This window comes from Mirounga angustirostris, unplaced genomic scaffold, assembly GCF_029215605.1.
Source record: "Mirounga angustirostris isolate CCGP_5_RB_7025 unplaced genomic scaffold, mMirAng1.0.hap1 SCAF_13, whole genome shotgun sequence".
Classification (NCBI taxonomy): domain Eukaryota; kingdom Metazoa; phylum Chordata; class Mammalia; order Carnivora; family Phocidae; genus Mirounga; species Mirounga angustirostris.
Genome location: NW_026991721.1, coordinates 72,774,299 through 72,794,318, shown reverse-complemented (window position 1 = coordinate 72,794,318; position 20,020 = coordinate 72,774,299). Strand labels below are relative to the sequence as shown.

At 48.6% G+C, this 20,020-nt stretch overlaps 1 protein-coding gene across 6 annotated transcripts in view; it reads right to left on the bottom strand.

Annotated features, from left to right (window-relative positions):
- The window catches only part of AMOTL1 (angiomotin like 1), a 142,623-nt gene that overhangs the window by 103,095 nt on the left and 19,508 nt on the right, over nucleotides 1-20,020 (bottom strand). For 3 of the 6 annotated variants that reach the window (XM_064577167.1, XM_064577166.1, XM_064577169.1), the window contains one exon: nucleotides 8,488-8,538. In XM_064577167.1, the coding sequence (XP_064433237.1) occupies nucleotides 8,488-8,538 (51 nt within the window). Of the gene's footprint in view, nucleotides 1-8,487; nucleotides 8,539-17,012; nucleotides 17,105-20,020 lie in introns of all 6 variants that reach the window. The other 3 variants (XM_064577165.1, XM_064577164.1, XM_064577168.1) reach the window with 2 other exon arrangements.

Here is a 20,020-nt window from a genome sequence, read left to right as displayed (position 1 = left end):
ATAATTTGACCTGTTCCATTTTCTGGCAGAGGGCCCTAGGAAGGCAAGCACTGCTTTTTCTGTCCATATTCCAACTTAAGATGGGAAAAGGGAGGAGGGAACCAGAGCAGGAAGGGGGAGGACACAGACATAGAGAAACAGAGGCACAGAGGAGGCCAAGGAGGGAGACAGAGAGCAAGGGGGGAGGGGGGGAAGAGAAGAGGAGGAACAGAGGGAGAGCACACAAGAGATACCAAATCATTTTAATGTGCCCACCCTGAGCAAAACTGATTTGAGAAAAATACAAACAAAGAAGACATATTCCAGAATGATCATCCAGTAAGAACGTGACCCAGAAATCATAACCACAGTACTCCTGAACAGATCAAGCTGGTGACTTAACGCTCTCTAGATTCCAGTAGTTCTCAAAACCGACGAAATATTATTGTTCATAGGTAGTCACATTGTGTTTAATAGTCAGGAGTAATTGGACACGGCCTATGTAAAAACATCTCTCTGGCGAGGAAAATGCCCTTCCCATTTTCCTGTGTAGTGTGTGTGTGTGTGTGTGTGTGTGTTTTATCCCATTATTCCGTATCTGCTTCCTTGCTCTTTCTTTTGTTTAGCCAAGATAAATAACCATTTATCCCCCAGAATTTATTGTCATTTCCCTTTCCTGCTCCCTTCTCTCTCCCAACCAGAACACCCTGAAATAAAGCTTCATCTCCTGGGCCACGCACGGCATCATTTCGCAAACAAACATCAGGAGCATGGCGGTGAATTTTATACCTGAGCCTGAGCCCACCTGTCCTTAGTTACGTTTTCAGATTCCTCTCTGAGCTCCTACCACTCTGCTCCAAATCACGCTGCTGCCACGGTTTCATTTCCTTTAGAAATAGCACAAGCACCATCACCACCGGGAAACCATCAGAGGTCTCCTGTCGCAGGGACTCTAGGCTGTAACACGGGGCAGGGAGAGCTGGAAGTGAATGAAGGAAGAAGCTAGAAGGAGTTTTTCTGGTTGTTGCTTCAGATCCCATTATGAAAAATTCCTTTGGAGCCTATTGGTCATTATTTGTTGGTCTAAAAACAAACAAAAATACATATATATAGCTTTGAGCACCCACCTTTCATGCATATATGCAGCAAATATGTATAGAACCGTCATGTACTGTACCGTCAGGCCCTGTGCTAGTTCCTTCTACATAACTTATTGCATTCAATCCGCAACCAAATCCCCCTGGGAGGAGGGCAACTTGTATAGTCTCCTCCCCAGGAAACAGATTGGCTCTGGAGACAGAGATTATATTTTTTAAAATTTACTTACTTATTTATTTACTTGAGAGACAGTATAGAGGGAGAGGGAGAAGCAGACTCCCCGCTGAGCAGGCGGCCCAACCCTGGGATCGTGACTCCAGCCGAAGGCAGCCACTTAACCGACTGAGCCACCCAGGTGCCCTGGAGATTATATTTTTAATCAAGGTTTGCCTCTAACTAGCTGTGTGATTTGAGAACAATCATTTTAACCAGTGTGAGCCTCTGTTTCCTCCTCCATAATGTGAAAATAATTCCTTCTGCTCCCCGGAGTTGTTCTGAGGCTGAAATGAGCTGATATCCCCAATCAGATCCATCATGGAAGAGACTGAGTTGCCCAGATTTAGGCAACGACACCAATGGTGGACTCTTCTGTGGCTGTTCTGTGGGAGCCCAGGAGGCCGGCCCACACCCTGCGGCAGGGTGAGGTTTCCTGTGCAGGGAATTGAATTTCCCGCTGTCAGTCATCCTGAGAGAAAGCTAAAGGGGGGTGAACACTCCCTCCCTCTCAGAAGCTATGCTTGGGGTTGGGGGAGGAGGAAGGCAGATAGACAGGTTTCCAAGGGTGGAGCGATCTGGGGCAGGTCCCATGCAGGGGTGACTGGCCCTGGCTGTTGGGAGGCCAGCCAGCACAGAGCAGGTAGCCAGCCTGATCCCAGACCCTTGGTGGGTCTGGGCTTGTGTAGTAATGAGAAGGCCCCGGACCCACTCTGAGGCTGAAAGAGCACAGAGAAGAGTGGTATCCTCACCCCTGCAGCCAGCAGAGGGTAGGACACTGGGAAGCCAGCCAGGCTTGCAAGTGAATGTCAAGCCTCCAGGTTCTGGTATGAGCAGGGACAGCAGCAGCCATGGCCAGCATTGTGTGGCCACCCGTTTCTAAAGAACAGAGGACACGGAGCAGTTAACACGGTGTCCACGGGTCTGGATTCTAGCTCCCCTGGCAAAAAGCTTAGAGCATCCAGAACTGACTGTGGATGCAAATAAGCACTCCTGAGAATTCTTGGACATAACACTGGAGGGTAGCCTTTGAGAAAGACTTGATCTGGACACGCAAATCCTCAGAAGTTGATATATTTGAGGCCATCAATGTGGGTGACATGATTCAAACTCCAAGGCGGGAAGCTGAGTAGACAGTTTATACATGTAAAGTGCTCAGCACAGAAGAGGTGAACGATAAGCCCAGCATCTTTCTCCTTATTCATCCCCATATAATGGAAAGGAAACTTTGGTTGGAGGATACATTTGACTTGGAACAGATTTGTTCGCAAGTCTTGAGCCTTGCCGTGTCCTCCTAACATAGGGTAGGGGAGGGCAGATGAGCGACAATATTATTTAATTTATAGGCCAAAAATTACAACTCTCAGAAGGTTTTGACCATGCTTGAAGGTATCAGAGCCCTTGCCTAGGGGCATGAAAACAGTAAATGTTTAATGATGGTCGCTGAAGTCGCGCATTAGTCCTTCAGTGCATTCACTTCTCACCCCCGTGGTCTGAGGCCTGTACTATTATCCTCCCCATCATGTCAGCCAGGGCCCTAGCAGGAAATGGACCGTGTGCCCGGATTATTACTGAAGAGGGTCTAATGAAGGCCCTGCTGACAACACTGTGCCGAGCAGGGTGAAGGGAAAAGAAGCCATGAAGAAGCCCCCTAGGGACAGCCATAGTGGGGAGCTGCTGCCACCCGAGGTCAGGAGAGGAGATTCCAGAATCCAGCAAGGTCTGATGCTATGAGGGTGACTCTGGAGGAGCCGTGGCCTAGGACAACACAGCCTGCCAGGAAGGGAATAAGCCCCCTGACATCTCTTTCTTTCCACTGCCCCCCCCACCACTGTGCCCCCATGTCCTGCCAGTGCCTCCCACTGGCCCAGTCCAACTGGAAGCCAGATGATACATTCCAAAAGGTATGTTTTTCAAGGCAGAGCAGAATGGCAAAGGATGGCAAGTGGGTCTGGCAGAGCATCAGAAAGTAGCTGACGCATGGTTTTAGAGATTAGGAAATGGAGACCTAGATTAAGTCATTCACTCAAGGTCATGAAGCAAGTAAAAGGTAGAGTAAAATTTAAGCCCACACAGTATGACTCCAGGTCCATGTTCTTAACCACTAAGACAGGCTTCCTTTAAAAGCTTACTAAGTATCCAGCACCTCTTTCTGCCTGCACCCTACCCAATCATTCTTCTGTTAACAGACTCCACCTTATTCCCACCCAAATTTCCCAGTCCTCTTGGAGCTAGGTGTGGCCACCTGACTAAAGTTTAGGCCAAAGAATGTAAGTGAAATGATGTGCCCAGCTTTCAGGTTGTGCCCTCCATTTTCCTTCTGTCTTTCCTATGGACTGGAATGCGGACGTGATGGTAGGGGCTGAAGCAGCCACCCTAAACTGTGTGGACGCAACACTTCAGGACATTAGAGCACAATGAAGCCACCATAGCAGCACGGGTTTATGCTCTAAGTGAAAGAGGAACTAACTTGTTTCTTGTTTAAGTCACTGTCATTTTAGCCTTTGTTATAGCAGCCAAGCCTGTATCCTCAATAATACAGAGACCGAGCACCTCCATGGCCAGGATGTGGCTCCGTCATTGTGCTTTGAGCAATACGACTGATAGACACTGCTGGTGATCACCAATATAATTGTTCTTCCTGGCACATTACTAGACTACATTTCCCATCCTCCTTCATCTAGGTGAGGCTGAGGGACTAGTTCTCACTTTTTGGAATATGAGAAGTGAGTATGTTACCTCCAGGTTGAGACAGTTCAACAGTAGACTATAACGCAAGCAAGAAACACCACCTTGATCATGCTGAGCTGCAAACTCATCTCATATCTAAGAAGGGCAAGGGGTAGGCTGGTAAACATTTAAGTTATTATTTTAAAGAAGTTACACAAATGTTATCATTTATTCTAATAGAGCCCATATACATCCTGCTTGAATAAGGAAGATAAGAGTTACATAACTAAACTCCTTCTCACGGTGTACCGGCCCTCAGTGGAGTTAGCCCTGGTGGCTCCCAAGAATGCTATGTTCAAGAGCACTCCTTTCAGGACTCGCGGGGAAGTTCACAGGGTCTGAGCACAGACAGCAGCAACTGAGCTTACTGAGGCATGCCAGAGGGTCAAGCAAGCCCAGAGGACAACAGATTAGGAAAAGTGAAGGGAACATGGGACCTGTCTGCTTTGGGATGGTGGGAGGGGATTTGCCTCCCATTCTTGCTAACGTCCAAATTTTCTAAAATAAGCTATGTGTTACTTTTATACTGAAAAATGGTTTTAAAACTTTGACTTTTAAGAAAGGTAGAAAATAAACTGGATAAGCTAAAGAAGGAACAAAGGAGAGAGCTATAGGGCACAAGTCAAAGGATTCAGTCCCCAAGGCACGGTTATAACAAGCAGAGGGGCCAGTCTTAGAGATATGTACCTGAGAAGACAAAGCATCCCAAGGATGACCCTCATTCACTCATTCAACAAGCATTTACTGAAACCAGGCCCTATGTGGCAGCTAGATTTACAAAGAAAGAAGTGGCCACCATTTAGTGCAGTAGCTCACAACCTTGGCTACACACTGGAATAACTTGAAATTTTTATTTTTTTATTTTATTTATTTTTTAAGTAGGCTCCATGCCCAGTGACACAACCCCGAGATCAAGACCTAAGCTGAAATCAAGAGTCAGACGCTAAACCACCTAAGCTACCCAGGCACACTGGAAATGTGATTTTGAAAAAGCACACTGCTAAAACACTGATGTTTGGGGCCACTGCAGAAATTCTGGTGTAATCGGTCACGGTGAAGGCTTGGTCTCAGGACTTTTAATGTGCAGGGTGGACAACCACCAGGAGGATGTGACACATGGGCTTAGTGTTGAAAGAGGGGTAGGAGAAAAGGAGAAGAGGGAAGGAGAGCATGCAGGCACAGGAAACAGAGCTGAATTTGGAGGACTGCCCCTGGCTCAAATATAACTAGAAAGTTAGAGCGGGTGGGGGTGATGCAGGTCATGTAGGTCCTCCCTTGCCTAATCAAGTACCTATCCTCCAGGTTGGGGGGTGCTGTTAATCAAAGCTACTAGACAGGGGCAGACATGGTCACATCTGGCTTCATCTCAACTCTCCAGGCATTCCTTCTTACCCGCTCAGATGGCTAGCACTTCTGCCCATGGATGGAACTACAGAAAGGCAACGAAGAGGTGGGGGCTTTGCCTCCTCAGAAAATGGCACTGCGACAGAGAGAGGGCTTATTTCTGGATTCTCCATCATAGGCAGCCTTCAATACGGCACTCATCTAGAGAGAGACTCTTGTCTCTATTGCCTTTCCAAAACCCCCTTTTTTTGTAACTTAAATTTCATTACACGATCTTGCTGCAACACTGAGAATAAACCCACTAAGGGGCCAGTGTAGTTCATTTGGAGACTTAGATGAAAATTTGGAGATGAAACTGACCACCATTCATGCCACAGGAAAGTAGTAGGGTTGCCACCAAAGCCCTCAGATGGAAAATCATTCCACGTGCTGCTTCAGGGACAAATTACTAAATAATTCAATTGACCTGATCACCATCCCTGAGCATCTGGTTTTGTAGACCAGGTAAGTTGCAGAGAAATTTCTAGAAATAAAAATGGTATTGGTTAATTGGTGGGACAATTGTTAAGAGCCATTCTATCCTTCATGCATAGGAAATTAGTACTTTTCAAATTAATAATAATAATAATAACAACAACAGCAGCAAGCACTTCCTGAAGACCTGCACCTGGTACTAGGGCTTCACAGACACCATCTACAACATCCATGCAAGGTCTCCATTTGGGTTGAGGAGATAACTGAGGCTCAGAGCAGTTTAGTCGCCTACCCAAGGTCACAAGGAAGTGCAATGATAGAATTCAAACTAAGTTTTTGTTTGTTTGTTTTGGGGGGGGGGGGGCGCAGAGGGAGAGCGAATCCCAAGCAGATTCCACACCCAGCAGGGAGCCCAACTCAGACTCGATCTTACTACCCTGAGACCATGACCTGAGCTGAAATCAAGAGCTGGATGCTTTAACTGACTGAGCCACACAGGCGCCCCTCAAACTAAGTTTTTATGGTGTCCCTCTACCTCTTCTTCAGGTCCCTAATGTTCTGGCCAGGGGTTAATTCTGTGTTCTTCTGTGTTCCAGAAAGAATGGCTGCTTGACAAGCTCATCAACTGCTGTAAGAGGCATTTTTCCCACTGTGCTTCTAAGAAAAGCACCAAAAACTATCATGACTCTTTCCAAGGGAGAAATGCCAGCTTCCTCTTTGATCCGAGCAGCATGGAAACAATGCAGTCCCATCCAGCGAGCGGCTCTGTCAGGGAGAGAATACCCCTTTGGAGACAGCATGCATGCGAACAGCATGGCACATGAATATAAATAATAAATACCCATAGCTATGGGCCTCCTCCAGCTTATGGCTCCTCGCAGCATCTGGATGACACCTGAGAGGTCACCTGGCACAACCCCAGCTTCTCAAAGATGAGAAAACAGGCTAGTTACCAAATCTATTAAGGATGATGAAGCAGTGAGAACCCTGGTGTCAGGCTGCCAGACTTGTGTTTTCAGAGCCCAAGAGGGAACCCCACGGTTCCTGTAATGCTCTCATCTCCTCATGAGAAACTGGGCATGTCCCACAGGGGTACTGAAGAGAAAGAAGATTGCTTGCTTATTCTCTACCATTAATTGGAAGGGCTGCCCCTATTTATCAGTGCCTCGGCACTGAGGGCAGCCCAGTCTGTTGCTCCCGGAAGTAGTTATGGAAATCAAAGAAGGTCAAACACCTGGGCCTCTCTGGTACATAAACCATTCTGTGAATGCAAACCAAATTTAGGAGTTACACAGGCAGCTTCTCAGAGCAAGGAATGCTCAGCCTGCCACTGCTTATGCTTATCTCTAATTTAAGAGAACCAAATCGCTTCTGTCACAGTGTGGAGAGCCAACGGTGGCGTCACCAATGCACAATTATGCACGAGTGGAGCAGATCACCAAGAATCTGGCCTCTTAATAAATCGCTTCCTGCAAAGCTATGGTTTAGATGGCATTTTCATTTCATAAAAGGATTCACTATAGTGAGCCTTTAAAAGCTAGTTTGGGTTATGCATTTAACCTATGATTCCATTTACAGCGACTGGGTTGCCTCACAACTTGTCAGAAACACAGCTTCTGAACAAAACACGTACTGTCTCCTGCCTCAGACTGCCATCCTTGATCCAGACCTATTTTGAGTGCCGGGCTCAGGGAAATGAATGGAAGTCATTGCTGAGGTGGGATTTTACTTCAGGTGGAGTGGGGATGTGGTAAGGACATACAACCCAGGAGGAGAGGCTGACCAGAAACAAGGCTGAGAATGCTACTGTGGAGCAACATTTTTCAACAGCTATCATTCCAGGCTAGGAAGGCAAGATTTTCAAGCTGGTGATAAGAGAACAGCAAGGACAGATTTGACAGCCCAGATCGTTAGCCCCTAAACTAAACCGGAAAGTGGGGGGGAGGGGGGGAGAAAGAAAAAGAAACCAACCAGTGAGCCACCGAAGTGAGACTGGGTGGCAGGAATATTCAGAGGGATCCTGACAATGCAAATTTCCTCCCCTCTGCACAAGGAAGTCTGTCTGTGGCAGGAGTGTGGCAGTTCACCCACCACAAATCTACACTTAGAGGGACAGGCTCCACATAGGCGGATGAAATGCCCTATTCCCAGACACCTATAGGCTGGATGAGGAGCAGAAACCAGGGAGGAACGCAGCTCCCAGGTGGTGACCAGACCACCGTTTGGGGCCCTCGACTTGGTTAAATGCAGGTACGGACGACCCTCACGATGTCCTTCTCGGGCAAGGCACTTAGCTAGGCAGGGCCAGCCACCGGCGCGTCCTTCCAGGCAGGATGAGTCCGGCTGCTTCCAGAGGCCCCAGGCCGGGAAGTTTGCTGTCCCTTGCTCCTCAGAGCAGCACCACCGACCTGGACACACACACACACGCACACACACACACACACACACGCCACATCTGACACTTTCCCCGCCACCCCAAAGCACACGCACTGAGAAAAGGCCGGTTCCCGCCGCGAAAGGAACATGACCCCGGGGAAATGTCCCCTGCCCCCTTCCCTCCTCCCCTGCGGCGGATTGTGTCTCGGCGCCCCCAGACTCGAGACCCTCAGGCGGAATTCCGAGAAGAAAAGGCAAAAGGGCTCGACTTACCTAACTCCTCCGGGCTGTAGGGCGCGGGCGAGGCTTCCACGAACTCACTGTCTGGAGGAAGAAAAAAAGCAGAAAACAACAGAATCGCGATCATTCAGGGCAAATCGATCAAGCGTCTGTTACCGCGCAGGTCCCTTAGAAAAGCGCGGGTTTCTCTCTCCCAGAGATGGGAGTCCGTGAACCCGGGGGCCGGGCGGGGTTCGGGACACCCGATCCAAGGCGGGTAAGAAATTGCCAAAGAAACTTGCGCGGACAATTCGGGCCGGGGGCCGAGCGTCTCCCAGGCTCCGGGCAGGTGCGCGCCAACTTTCCGCGGCTACGACCCCGCGGGTCCCGGGGCCGGGCGCAGCCGGGCCGCGACCTCATCGTCCGCCCTCAGCCCGCGGGGCGCATCGCTGCGCCCGCCCGGCCTCGCGTCGACGCCCCAGCGCGCGGAAGCCCCAAAGTTTCGCGGCGGCTCCCGGAGGCCCGCGGGCGCGCGGCAGTGGCGGCGGCGAGCTCCCCGCGCCCACCAGGCCGGGGCCCCGCGCGCATCCCCGCCGCCGGTTGCTAGGCGACCGCGGCCGTCACGCTCGGCCGCGGCGCGCGCGCTGCCGCCCAACTCCCTGTTAGGGGGTGTCCTCCCCCGCCCCCGCCCCCCTGGCCATTTATTAAAAACTGGAGCGTAACCAGTTCTAAAGCGATTCCTGCCTTCTTGTATGACGTCTGCCCTACTCCGATGCTTGGAAAATCGTTTGTTCCGGGCTCCTCCTGGGGAGATGCAGGATTTTCAGAGATTCCATCGGTCTTGCACCAGGCGAGCGGGAGCTTCGAGTGCCCCCAACCCCCTCCTTCTTTTTGAACCTGAATTCTAACTGCAGCCCAAGCAGTATTTCCTCCCCTTAAGAGACCACCTGGTTCAAACAGCGAAGGTAGTATGTCTCCATTTCACGGGTAGGAAAACTGAGCCTCCGAAGTTAAATAACTTAGGGATAGGACTGCCCAGCACTGTGATTGTGTGTGTGTGTGTGTGTGTGTGTTAGAGAGAGAGAGAGAGAGACTGTCTGAGGAGAGCAGAGCAGTGCTCCTCCTACTACATAAAGCGTTGAGTAGTTTCAAATACAGGATGTAGATAACAGAAGTTATGATCCAGGTCCTGAAGTAATTCATAGTAGATTGCGGGAACTTCCCTTTCTGGGCCCTCGGCCTGAGTAACTTGGGCAGATGCAGTTTGTGTTTTCCCCCAGGACTGACTGACTGCTCTGCCTGGGACAGCTCTGGGCTTTAGGGATGTGCTTGGAAGCCAGGAGGAGTCAAGAGGAAGGAAGGAGTAAACCTGGGAAATGGTTGTCCCTTCTCCGTCCTTGTCCTTGGAGACTGACAGTGGGAGTCGACAGTCTGGGCAACCTCTGGGGAGCCGTCTGGTCTCAGAGCGACCAGATCACCAGCTGCAGCAGCCTGAGGGCCCCTGGATCTGTGCCAGTGAGCTCCAATTCTGTAAACACTCAGCCATCTCTGGGTTTTCCACTGTCAGCTTTGGGTTTACAAATTACCTGGGAGGACAGAATGAAGCCACTGTGGCCAGCCATTGCTCAAGGAGGCATACCGGGAAGGCAGGGCGGGGCTTCATCCCTGAGCCGCCTAGCCTATCTGTCCTTTTCTTTTTTCCCCGCTCCTGACAATCGGAGCTCCCAAATCCAAGAGGTGAATGTGCTGGGTGAATGTTTGCAGGTGTCACTCCATCCTCTCCCACGTCCTAGGATCCTCCCATTTGCCCTCAGGAATTCATGGTTCATCACCAGAACAATCCCCCATATCTTCAGCCTCTTCTCTGTTTCATTCAATTTCTTACTCTGATCCAAACCTGACTCTCCCTGAATACAACAGACCGTGTTACCCACCACCTCTACTTACTGCAGCCATCTCCAGACTCTTGGGTTATTCCACCTCATTCCTCGAAGATATGGGCACTTGGATTACTGTCACTTTCCCCAATACTATTTCTGTGTATTTCTTATTTCTGCATCTACATAGTGGATTCTTCTCATACTCTGGTCTCTCACCTCTTCAACATTGTCTCCTTTCCTTGCCCTCCTCCAACTATCCCAGCTCCCTGCTCTCACAGTGACACCATCTATAATCTCAATGTCAAGTATTCTACTCTCCACCCAGCTCCTACCTTTCCAGTCTACTGTTACCTTAATCCAATGTCTCTTTGACCATTGCAGCACCTATGATTTGCTTATGCCATGACCTTTTCTCTGTCCCTTATTCTCCTCAGGACCTCTCTTCCTCCTTTATGCACCTTAGTTTCTGGGTTCGTTATTATCTTTTCTCTTTTACATACACCTTCAGATTCATCTTCCCCCACCCCCTCTCTCCATACTACTTACACCTCAGATTCATCTCCTCCCACCCCCTCTCTCCATACCACCTACCTGGAAAAGCCACAACACTGATAAAATCTGATTCTCCGCTTTCTATCTGTCAGCACCCGGCTAAACACGATTGGAGAAGCACAGCATCATGCCTTATTTCCAGTTCATGATTGCTGACCTCAAGTGGGCCTGTGTACAGCCCAGCCGTCCCTCTCCATTTGCCTGCACTACTCCTTCTCCTCTCCTGTTACTCTGGGTGAACCATCTCTGCTCCATCTAAGGACACATCCTCCTTTGTGGATCAGATCCTGTCCCTTCTCATGTGGCTTTTCCCCCTTCCTACCTAAATTACTGTTCTCCTCCGTCCTAGAGCATTCCCATCACTATACAGACATCCTACTATGTTCACTCTTCCTTGACGCCACTTCCCTCCCCAACTACCACCCCCAATTCTCAGCTGCCCTCTACAACAAAACTCATCAAAAGAATTGTCTACGCTCCTTATATCCACTTCTTTCTTTTGCTCTTAAAGGCAAACAAGTTTCTAGTTCACCACTCTTCCAAAGTAGCTCTTGCCATGGTCAAGACTGCCTTTGCCATTGCCACTTCCAATGGTGAGTTCTTGGTCCCAATAGTAGCTTTTGATCCACTGATCGCATGTGTGGATGCACTCAGGTGACTCCATCCCCATCTTAATGAGAAGCAATTAGTCTTTGTGTTCTAAGAGAGATGATCTATGGAGGACCTTGGTTCTGATGTCAGTTCTGCTACTGGTTAGTAATTTAATTTCTGCAAGGTTTAGTTCCTCTAATAATGGAAATAATAATCACACCCAACTCATAAGGTTATGTGGTCAGAGTGCAATAAATTAATGCACTTAGAGCCCCCAGAAGAGACAGTGTCACATTGTGAAAATTAGGTAATATATTAGTCATCTTTGGATGGCAAGCTCTTTTACAGCTGAGAAAAATGGGCTCTTTTCTTACTTTCAACAACTTTGAGTTGCTACAGAGTATGCTTCAAATTAAGGGCAAGGTCACATTGCCCTGACTTTTAGTTGTGTTCTGAGTTGGCTTGTAGCTTGGTTAGATGGAGGTGGGAGAAGGTTTTCCCCAGGGAAAGAGCAAAATAAATGTTCTACTTGGCGGTTAGGTTCTGGAACCTGCCAAACTCTTCTGCCTCACCATGGCATCCCCTTCAATTTGTTCCTATAGATGGATGCCTTATAAGCCAAGAAATTTCCTTACAGCACTTCAGTTATTTGAATTTCCTAATCACTCGAAGGTTAATGAGAAAATATGTTTCTCGTTTCGGTATTTGCCGTTGAAAAAAAAAATAAACATATGATTCCAATTTCCTATCTTAGGAAGCAGAGCAGAGCAGACAATAATATTTCCTGTTACTCCAACAAACATTTATGGGGAATTGACCATGCTTCCAGGACTGTGCTAAGCGCTGCGGTTGCAAAGGCTCCTGCCTTCCCATCGCTTCCCATCTAATAAGGGATCGGATCCATGACAGAGGATCTTACGGAACCTCAGGCAGTGTCCAAAGTGCCTATGTCTGCTTGACTTTCATAGGCCTCTTATAAAGAAATGATTCTGCCAAATGGTCACTGATCTATAAAGGACAGTTGCCCAAGCTTACAGGTTGGAAGCTCAGCTCTGTCAATTTTTAGAAGGCACTCTCAGGGATGTTACTAAACCTCTGAGAACCTTGGTGTCCTGACATTCCACTGGATAGTCAGAAGCAAACCGGTAAAGTCTGGGACAGGTGCATAGTAAATGTGCCTTTCTCTCCAACTTAGAGGGCCCAACCATGCTGGGTCCCCTCTTTTGACTGTTCTAGTAGGAGAGCGATCCTCATGAACCATGGTTATCTGCAGACAGGAAGACAAAGTTCCTCCTCCTATTTCTAGGGCAGCACTTATTAGAGAGAGGGACATGTGGGGAGAAATTGGCAAGGAGGAAATATTTCTGGGACTCAGGTTTTCCATAGAAACAGATTACAGAAGGGGCTAAGATCTAATGTCCACTCTTACTATTGCTTGCTACATCATGAGTTGAATGGGTTTTGGGAGCTAGCCTGGGAACCCAGCCCCTAGCTTTAATATTCATATGAATATATATTCATATATATATAAATTATACTAATAATACTAAATTATACTAATAATATATGTCCAAGTAAAGGAAAAACTACTCAGTACAGATGAGTATAAACTAAAAAACGAATTCCTCTTTCCCATCCTATCCCGGTCTCCATCCCCAGACTGACATACCATCCACAGCTTCTTGTGTGTCCTGGGAGAGAATTTTTTAGGCATATTCAAATGTATATATGAATTGTTTAAACAAGTTACATATCATACTACAGATTCCAAATTCAAGGCAATAAATTTCTAAGTGAAGTTTCAGTCCAACTCCAATCATAAGCTGGGATGTGACTCTTCTCTGCTTAGTAGGGAAAGAGAGTATACAAAAACCAGAGGAAAAAAAGGTCTTGTCCACCAGCAGAAAACAGTAAAATTTTGAACAAAATGTAGACATTGGAAGGATGCTAGTTCAGTTATCTGGAAAGCTCCATTAGAACCCTCATTCTTTGGCGAATGAAGTATGGTCATTTAGCAACATGGGCTCTAACTCTAGGATCTAAGGAATTCTTAGCTCCATCTCTCAAGCCAAGAGCACACTGCAGATGCTTTTGGGGTGGCTAGAATAGTGCTCTGAGCACAATGCCCATCACTAATACCCTGCTGAGTGGGCAGGAGCTGCACCGTGGCCAGGCTATGCCCGCTGCAGTCTGGGAATGCCATCATCCTCTGGCTAACTCTGCCCACAAGTGGCAGGGCCTGCTTTGACCGTAGGCTCTGCTTGGGAGGAAAGGCCACAGACTGCACCCCTGTTGTTTTCTCCGGCTGCTCTGATTCTGGGGTCCCAGGGGCTATACAACTCCTGGGTCATTGGAGAAGGGGAGGAGATGAGAGTCTCATACAGGTACAGCTTTTTCCTCCAAGAAATGGGCAAGGGGCTAAATGCCACATGGGGAGACTTATTTGCAGCTAAAGTATGTTATCAATTCCCTTTGCAAGAAAGAGCTGCACAAATTCCATAATAACAAGTTTGAACAATAGCCAGAGACCACTCAGATCTGTCCACAGCCTTCCCAACCCCAGCCCCTGGAAGGACACCAATTTCAAGAACGAAAGACAGAAAGAAGTGGGTTGAGCCCTCCCTCTGCCTTCTCCTCACTGGCATTGCCCTTTGCTCGTCTTCTCGGCAGGAGCCTTCTGTCTCTTGGAAGCCCTCTGCTAGTTAACAGCAGAGCAGCCAAGAAGCAATGCCCGCCCTCCTCCCCCCCTTCTCCCTGGGGAGCGTGGGCAGGACTGATTTAGGAGGGAAGAGTGGGGCCGTGGCTGCCTGAGCACAGCATGACTCTCTTCTGTTATCCAGTCTCTTATCTGTGTCCTCTTAGGACCGACCAACCAAGGACAAATGTATGCCCACCCATAAGGTTTCGTCAGAAAGAAATTTGCACTTAATTGGTCACGGCATTAACTCCAGGGCTGAATCGGCCCAAAAGACATCTCCCCTCCTCCTAGGATTTAATACATGTATATATATTTAATATATGTATATGTATATAAATATATATGCATTTTTAGCACAACCCAACTTCTTTATAATTCTTAATGAGACGGAGGAAGAAAACATAGTTGTTTTATTTCCCTTAAATGAAAATAAAAACCTCAGGTAACTGTGTTAAGTGTTTTATAGCTTCTAGAAGAAAGAAACGGGTTCTACGGGAAGAGTAGTTAACTATCTTGCACCTGAGAAAAAGTCATTATCTCTAGCAGAAACAATAGAAGCCAAGAGGTGGTAGGATACCAAGTCTGCCAGGAAGTCAAGGATTCATTTTGGTAAAGATGTTAAATTAGTTCTCCGAGAAAGCCGAATGCCAATGCAGTAGGCGCTACTAAACAAATCGTATCCCTCCAGCCCTCCAGGATTCCTATTGCTAAGTATGGAACAGAGATGGAGACTTAAAAGACTCCTCACTCAACATCATATCAAAGGAAATAAACTCTGGCTGAGCCAAGAAGCTACTGGGAGGTGTATGTGGATATGAATCAGAATAAAGAACCATTCCAAAAATACACACAGAAAAAGGTCCCTGCAGAGGAAAATCCTACACTTCCAGCTCGCACTCAGTCGGATCTATTGAGTGAAATCAGACAAAATACCCTGTGTTAAGATTAAGGGTGGTGGGGGGGAAACATTTGCTGCAATTGAAGTCTCTGACCAAACCGTTAAGAAAGAAACCCATCGGATGCATGTGAGTCTCTGCTGAGACGTGGAGACCCGCCCCATCTCGAATTTTCCACCTGAGTTTCCTGGACTGAAGCCTGAGAGGAACTCTCTTCTTTCGAAGACATGCAAATAGCCCGCTTGGCCTGTGCGGGGCCTGTCTTCTTTCACCTTGGAATGGTTTTTCCCAGAAGCTATAGCCCTAGCAATGACATATCATAGGTGCTAGACGGAGGAGCGGAAGCCAGGGCCCTCATTTTGCCACTAGTCTTTGGTAAGTCTCCAAACCTGCCAGACTGTGAGCTCCTCTGGGAAATGTAAAATGAAACAACATTGATGGAACTTGTTAAAACAAACGCCAATAGAGAGGATTGTGGGTAACAGATTCCATTGTATTAGTCACCATATGCAAGGGGAATAGGCAAAAAAGAATCAAGGCTCACAGAAAGGTTGAGATGCCAGATGGTGTTATCCTTTGAAACCGACAGACAGGGGGCGCCTGGGCGGCCCCATCAGTTAGGGGACCGACTCTTGGTTTCGGCTCAGATCCCGATTCAGGGTTGTGGGATCGAGCCCCACGGCGGGCTCTGCAGACAGTCTGCTTGCAGATTCTCTCCCTCTGCCCCTCCCCCCACTGTCTCTCTCTCTCAAATAAATAAATCGTGAAAGAAAAGAAACCAACAGACAAGGAAGTAGAATGGACACGGCATAGCCTGGCAATAGAAAGACCTGAGTTCGAATGCGAGCTGGGCCGGCATTTGCTGTATGAGCTTGCCTCCCCAAGGCTCAGTGTCCTCATCTGCAAAATGGGGATATGTAATAACGCCTTGATGGGATTTCAGTGAGAATTTACATGAAATCAAATAACATCGGTGGCAGTGCTGGACACACACGCCATCCCCAGAAAAAGTTCCTCCTTTCCTTCCTGACTGATGTTAACACTGTCCCTGACCTTGAGGGAGACCAGAAGGCAAATCTGCTCCTTCCTGTTTTTGTACCCGTGACAGGGGGCAGCGCCATGGCATTTCTACCACGCTCCTGACCTCTCCTCCTGCCAGGTGTGGGTTCTCGAACTTCCTGCCTCTCTCCGTAAGCAGATTGAGTCCCCTGGGAAGAATGGAGGACAACAGGATTCCCAGAGAGCTGCTGTGAGCACATCTGGAACAGGAAGAAGTGGTGGGGGGGTTCGCTAAGAAAGGCAGCAGGGGCTGCCTCTCCTGCACCAAACCCCCACACGTGTGATGAGGCAGCTGGCTAATCAAATGAGCTGCCGGATCGGCTGGTGACATCACAGAAACAGAGCTCTGGCCAAACCCTGGCCCCCCTTCTGTTGGATGTGTCAGGCACTGTGGACAATTCCACTTGGAAAATATGTTCCAGACTTTTACAATAAATTTGAAAAACCACCCGCCCAGGTCCTGGAGGGTGTCTTTAGGAGTGTAGGAAGTAAGAGTGGCAGAGGGACTTTCCTCCAGAAACTCCATTTAACCCCCAGACATCCTGGGCTCTCCTTGCCAGCTTCCTGGAGGCTGTCCCTCTCTAATGGCAGCCTGAGATGCCCCGAGGATAACACAGAGGCAGATGTGGTGTGGATCTGGCCCTGCCTCCAGGGCGATGACTCACCAGGATGACGGAGCCTCCCTGGCAGATAGCACAGTTCTCAGAGGACTCCATGAAGCCAAGAACAAAACCCCAAGGCTCGGACACCTCCAGGACTTTCCCTGGGACTTCACTAGAAATGGAAACTCTCTTAGCCCACGCTGGGTCTCAGAAATGGAGCTGCCGGTACCAGCCAGTGGTGGGAGAGCTGGGACAGGGCTCGGGGCATGGAGGAAAGATGCTCAGAAGCAGGTGGCATTACCTCGGGTGGCAGTAGGAGGGTCTTGGATGATAATCCACACATTGCAACAGCACTGTTGATTTTCTGGCCCTGCTCCCGGCCAGGGCTCTTTTCTACTATGACAAAGAAATAACCAGCAATAAAAATCTGTAATTGGCCCACTGGAGTCTTAAAACCGAGAAAGCAGAGTGGGGAGTGTTGGAGGGTAAAGTGAGGGGCAATAGCCTATTGTGCCTTGGGGTGAAGCAGATCTAAGTTCAAATACCCACTCTGCCATTCAGCAGCTAAATGACCTTGTGCAAGCCTCGTGTCAGCCTCTTGGTGCTCAGTTTCATTTATAAAATGAGAATAAGGCTGTAAGAATGAATTGAGATCATCTATACAAAAAAGGCTCAGCATAAGGTCTGGTACAATGTATAAATGACTGGTTTGTTTTGTTTTTTGGGTTTTTTTGTTTTTGTTTTTGGGTTTTTTTGACCATTACTCCAAATCTGACTTAGCTTTGGCCCAGCGGGGCTTCTCCATTATTTCTGAGTGCAAGTTCCCATTTTGGTCCCCTCTCTAGTCCTCTTGGGACCTGAGCCCTTTCCCTGAGCCCCAGCCCAGGCTTCTGAGAACCACCCTACTACCAGCCGCCCAAAAGGATTTCCAAGGTTCCGCTACATTGATTCTTTGTCACGGTGCTTCACCCACATACCACTGCGCTACCATGCTGTGTCTCGGACACCTCCATCATCACCTGATTGTCTGGACAGGGACCACATATCGTGGTACCTGTCACCCACTAGAGCTAAGCTCCTCCAGCAGCCCCAGAAGCTTATCCCTTATCTGAGAACAGGGACTCCCCATTAGGCAGATCTAGGACACAGGTCCCCTTCCTACTAGCCAGCCAAGCCCCGAAGACGGTAGATACAAGACAGGGTGAACTCATGGGGGGATGCAGTGGTTTGCGGAGTTGGTCACAGTAAGCAGTTTTTAGCCACCAGTTTGTCACAGCGATACTGAAAGCTTCTAAAATTCTATGATGGGGGCTTCTATCACTTAGGTTATAAAAGCACCAGTAGACAAAGCACACCTGCTTCCTTTCTCTCCTCTGCCTGCAGACTTTGGCAAACCAAACTGGAGCCAGGAAGGAAATGCTAGGGGTGTGCTGAACATCCCGGGAAGTGACGTGCTGGGGCCAAGGGGCCTTTGTGCAGAGTCCAGTTGGGTTAGCACCATTGAAGATGGCTCTCAGGGAAGGTAGAGATACCCAGGGGACGTGGTCCTGCCCACAGTTCACTCATGGAGGCACCCAGCCAGCCCGCCGGTAAATATACATGCATCAACAATTTGCCAGGCTGCTTGTGAAAAGGATGCAGAGGTGAATAAAGCGAGACTCTGCCTCAAGAAGCCCACAGACTGTCCAGGATAGGGACCATCACGACACAGTGGGACAGGCACTATGACCCAGGAATCTGTTAGTTCTGAGGTAGCGCTGGGGTCGGGCCTCTCATTCAGACCCGGGTAGGGTGGGAGGCAGAGCAGGAGGAGACCCTAGAATAGATGATGTCAGCTGAAGCTTCAGGGATGGGTGGGAACCTGCCGAGCAAAAGGCAAGTAGTAGGAACCACCCATGCAGAGCTCCCAGTATGTGCGAGCAGGATGTATCCAAGGTTCCAGAGGCGATCAGTACAGCAATGGAGGGGATTTGTGTTTAGTAGTGAACAGCAGGAGATGGGTCTAGAGAGGCAGGCAGAGGTCTGATCAGGAAGGGCTGTGTGCTGAGCTAAGGAGGTTCCACTATATTCCATGAGTAGTGAGGAAATACTGGCATAAGAACCTCTAAAAAGTGGCAAGGGGGTCGGTGTGACAGGGACAGGGGAGACCAACTGTTGCCTTTTGGCTGAGCTCATCCAAGTTTTCTCAAAGTGCCGACCTTCCCCATGGGCAATTCCCCATTGCGAGCCGTAGCCTTGGCTGGAGATGTACCCTGGTGCAATGCCGTGTAAGTGACCCCACTTTAGAGATGGGGCACAGCAGAGGGTGGCCTAGTGATCTCCATGCCTATCTTGCTGTCTTGTGTTCCCAGTGCTTGGCACATAGTAGGTGCTCAGTATTGGTTGAACGAATGAGTGAATGAATGAGCCACAATGGGAGGCATAAACTTATTAAAACCCTCATGTGATGCATTAACCTCAGTGGCCTTTATCTCCCTAGCCACAGCATGGCTACTGCCACCAAAGTAGATCTCCGTTAGATTTGGGGGATGGTGGAGGGGTGGACTCTTAGACCTGAAAGAGACCCACAGCTCCATATGAGGGTTATGGTTCTTACATTTGTATGAATGTTGTATGAACTATGAAAGTAACAACATCCCTATCACTTCACACTGAGCTGTATTAATCAGATGCTACGCTAGGAAAAGGAAGGGACGGTGAGCTGACCTACTCTGTTTATACCGGTTGTATTCTCAATGCCACTTGAGTGTAAGTGACCCCACTTTAGAGATAGGGCACAGCAGAGGGTGGCCTAAGTGATTGCAGGGCTATTGAGAGAAGATGAGACAAGATAAGCAGGAATACAGGGGTGTCTGAGGGGCTCTGTTGGAAGCATCCCACTCTTGATTTCAGCTCAGGTCATGATCTCAGGTTCCTGACTTCGAGCCCCGCGTTGGGCTCCACGCTCAGCAGGGAGTCTGCTTGAGATTCTCTCTCTCCCTCTGCCTTTGCCCCTCCTCCCACTCACACAAGCTCTCTCTAAATAAATAAATAAATAAATCTTAAAAAAAAAAGATAAATAGGAATACAGTGCCTGACACGTGTTAGGTGCTCAGAGGTGTATGATGAAACTCCTACCCGGCTAGGGTAAGGGCTCCGTAAATGACAGCTTGCATAACTCATGGTCCTTATCAGAGCCCTACAAAATAGGCATTCTTACTCTCGTGTTAGAGCTGAGAAAATGATAAGCTCTCTCCGGCCATGTAGCTTGCAAGGAGGAAATTTAGGATCTGAACCCAGATCTGCCTGACTCCAAAGTCCACTCCTCAC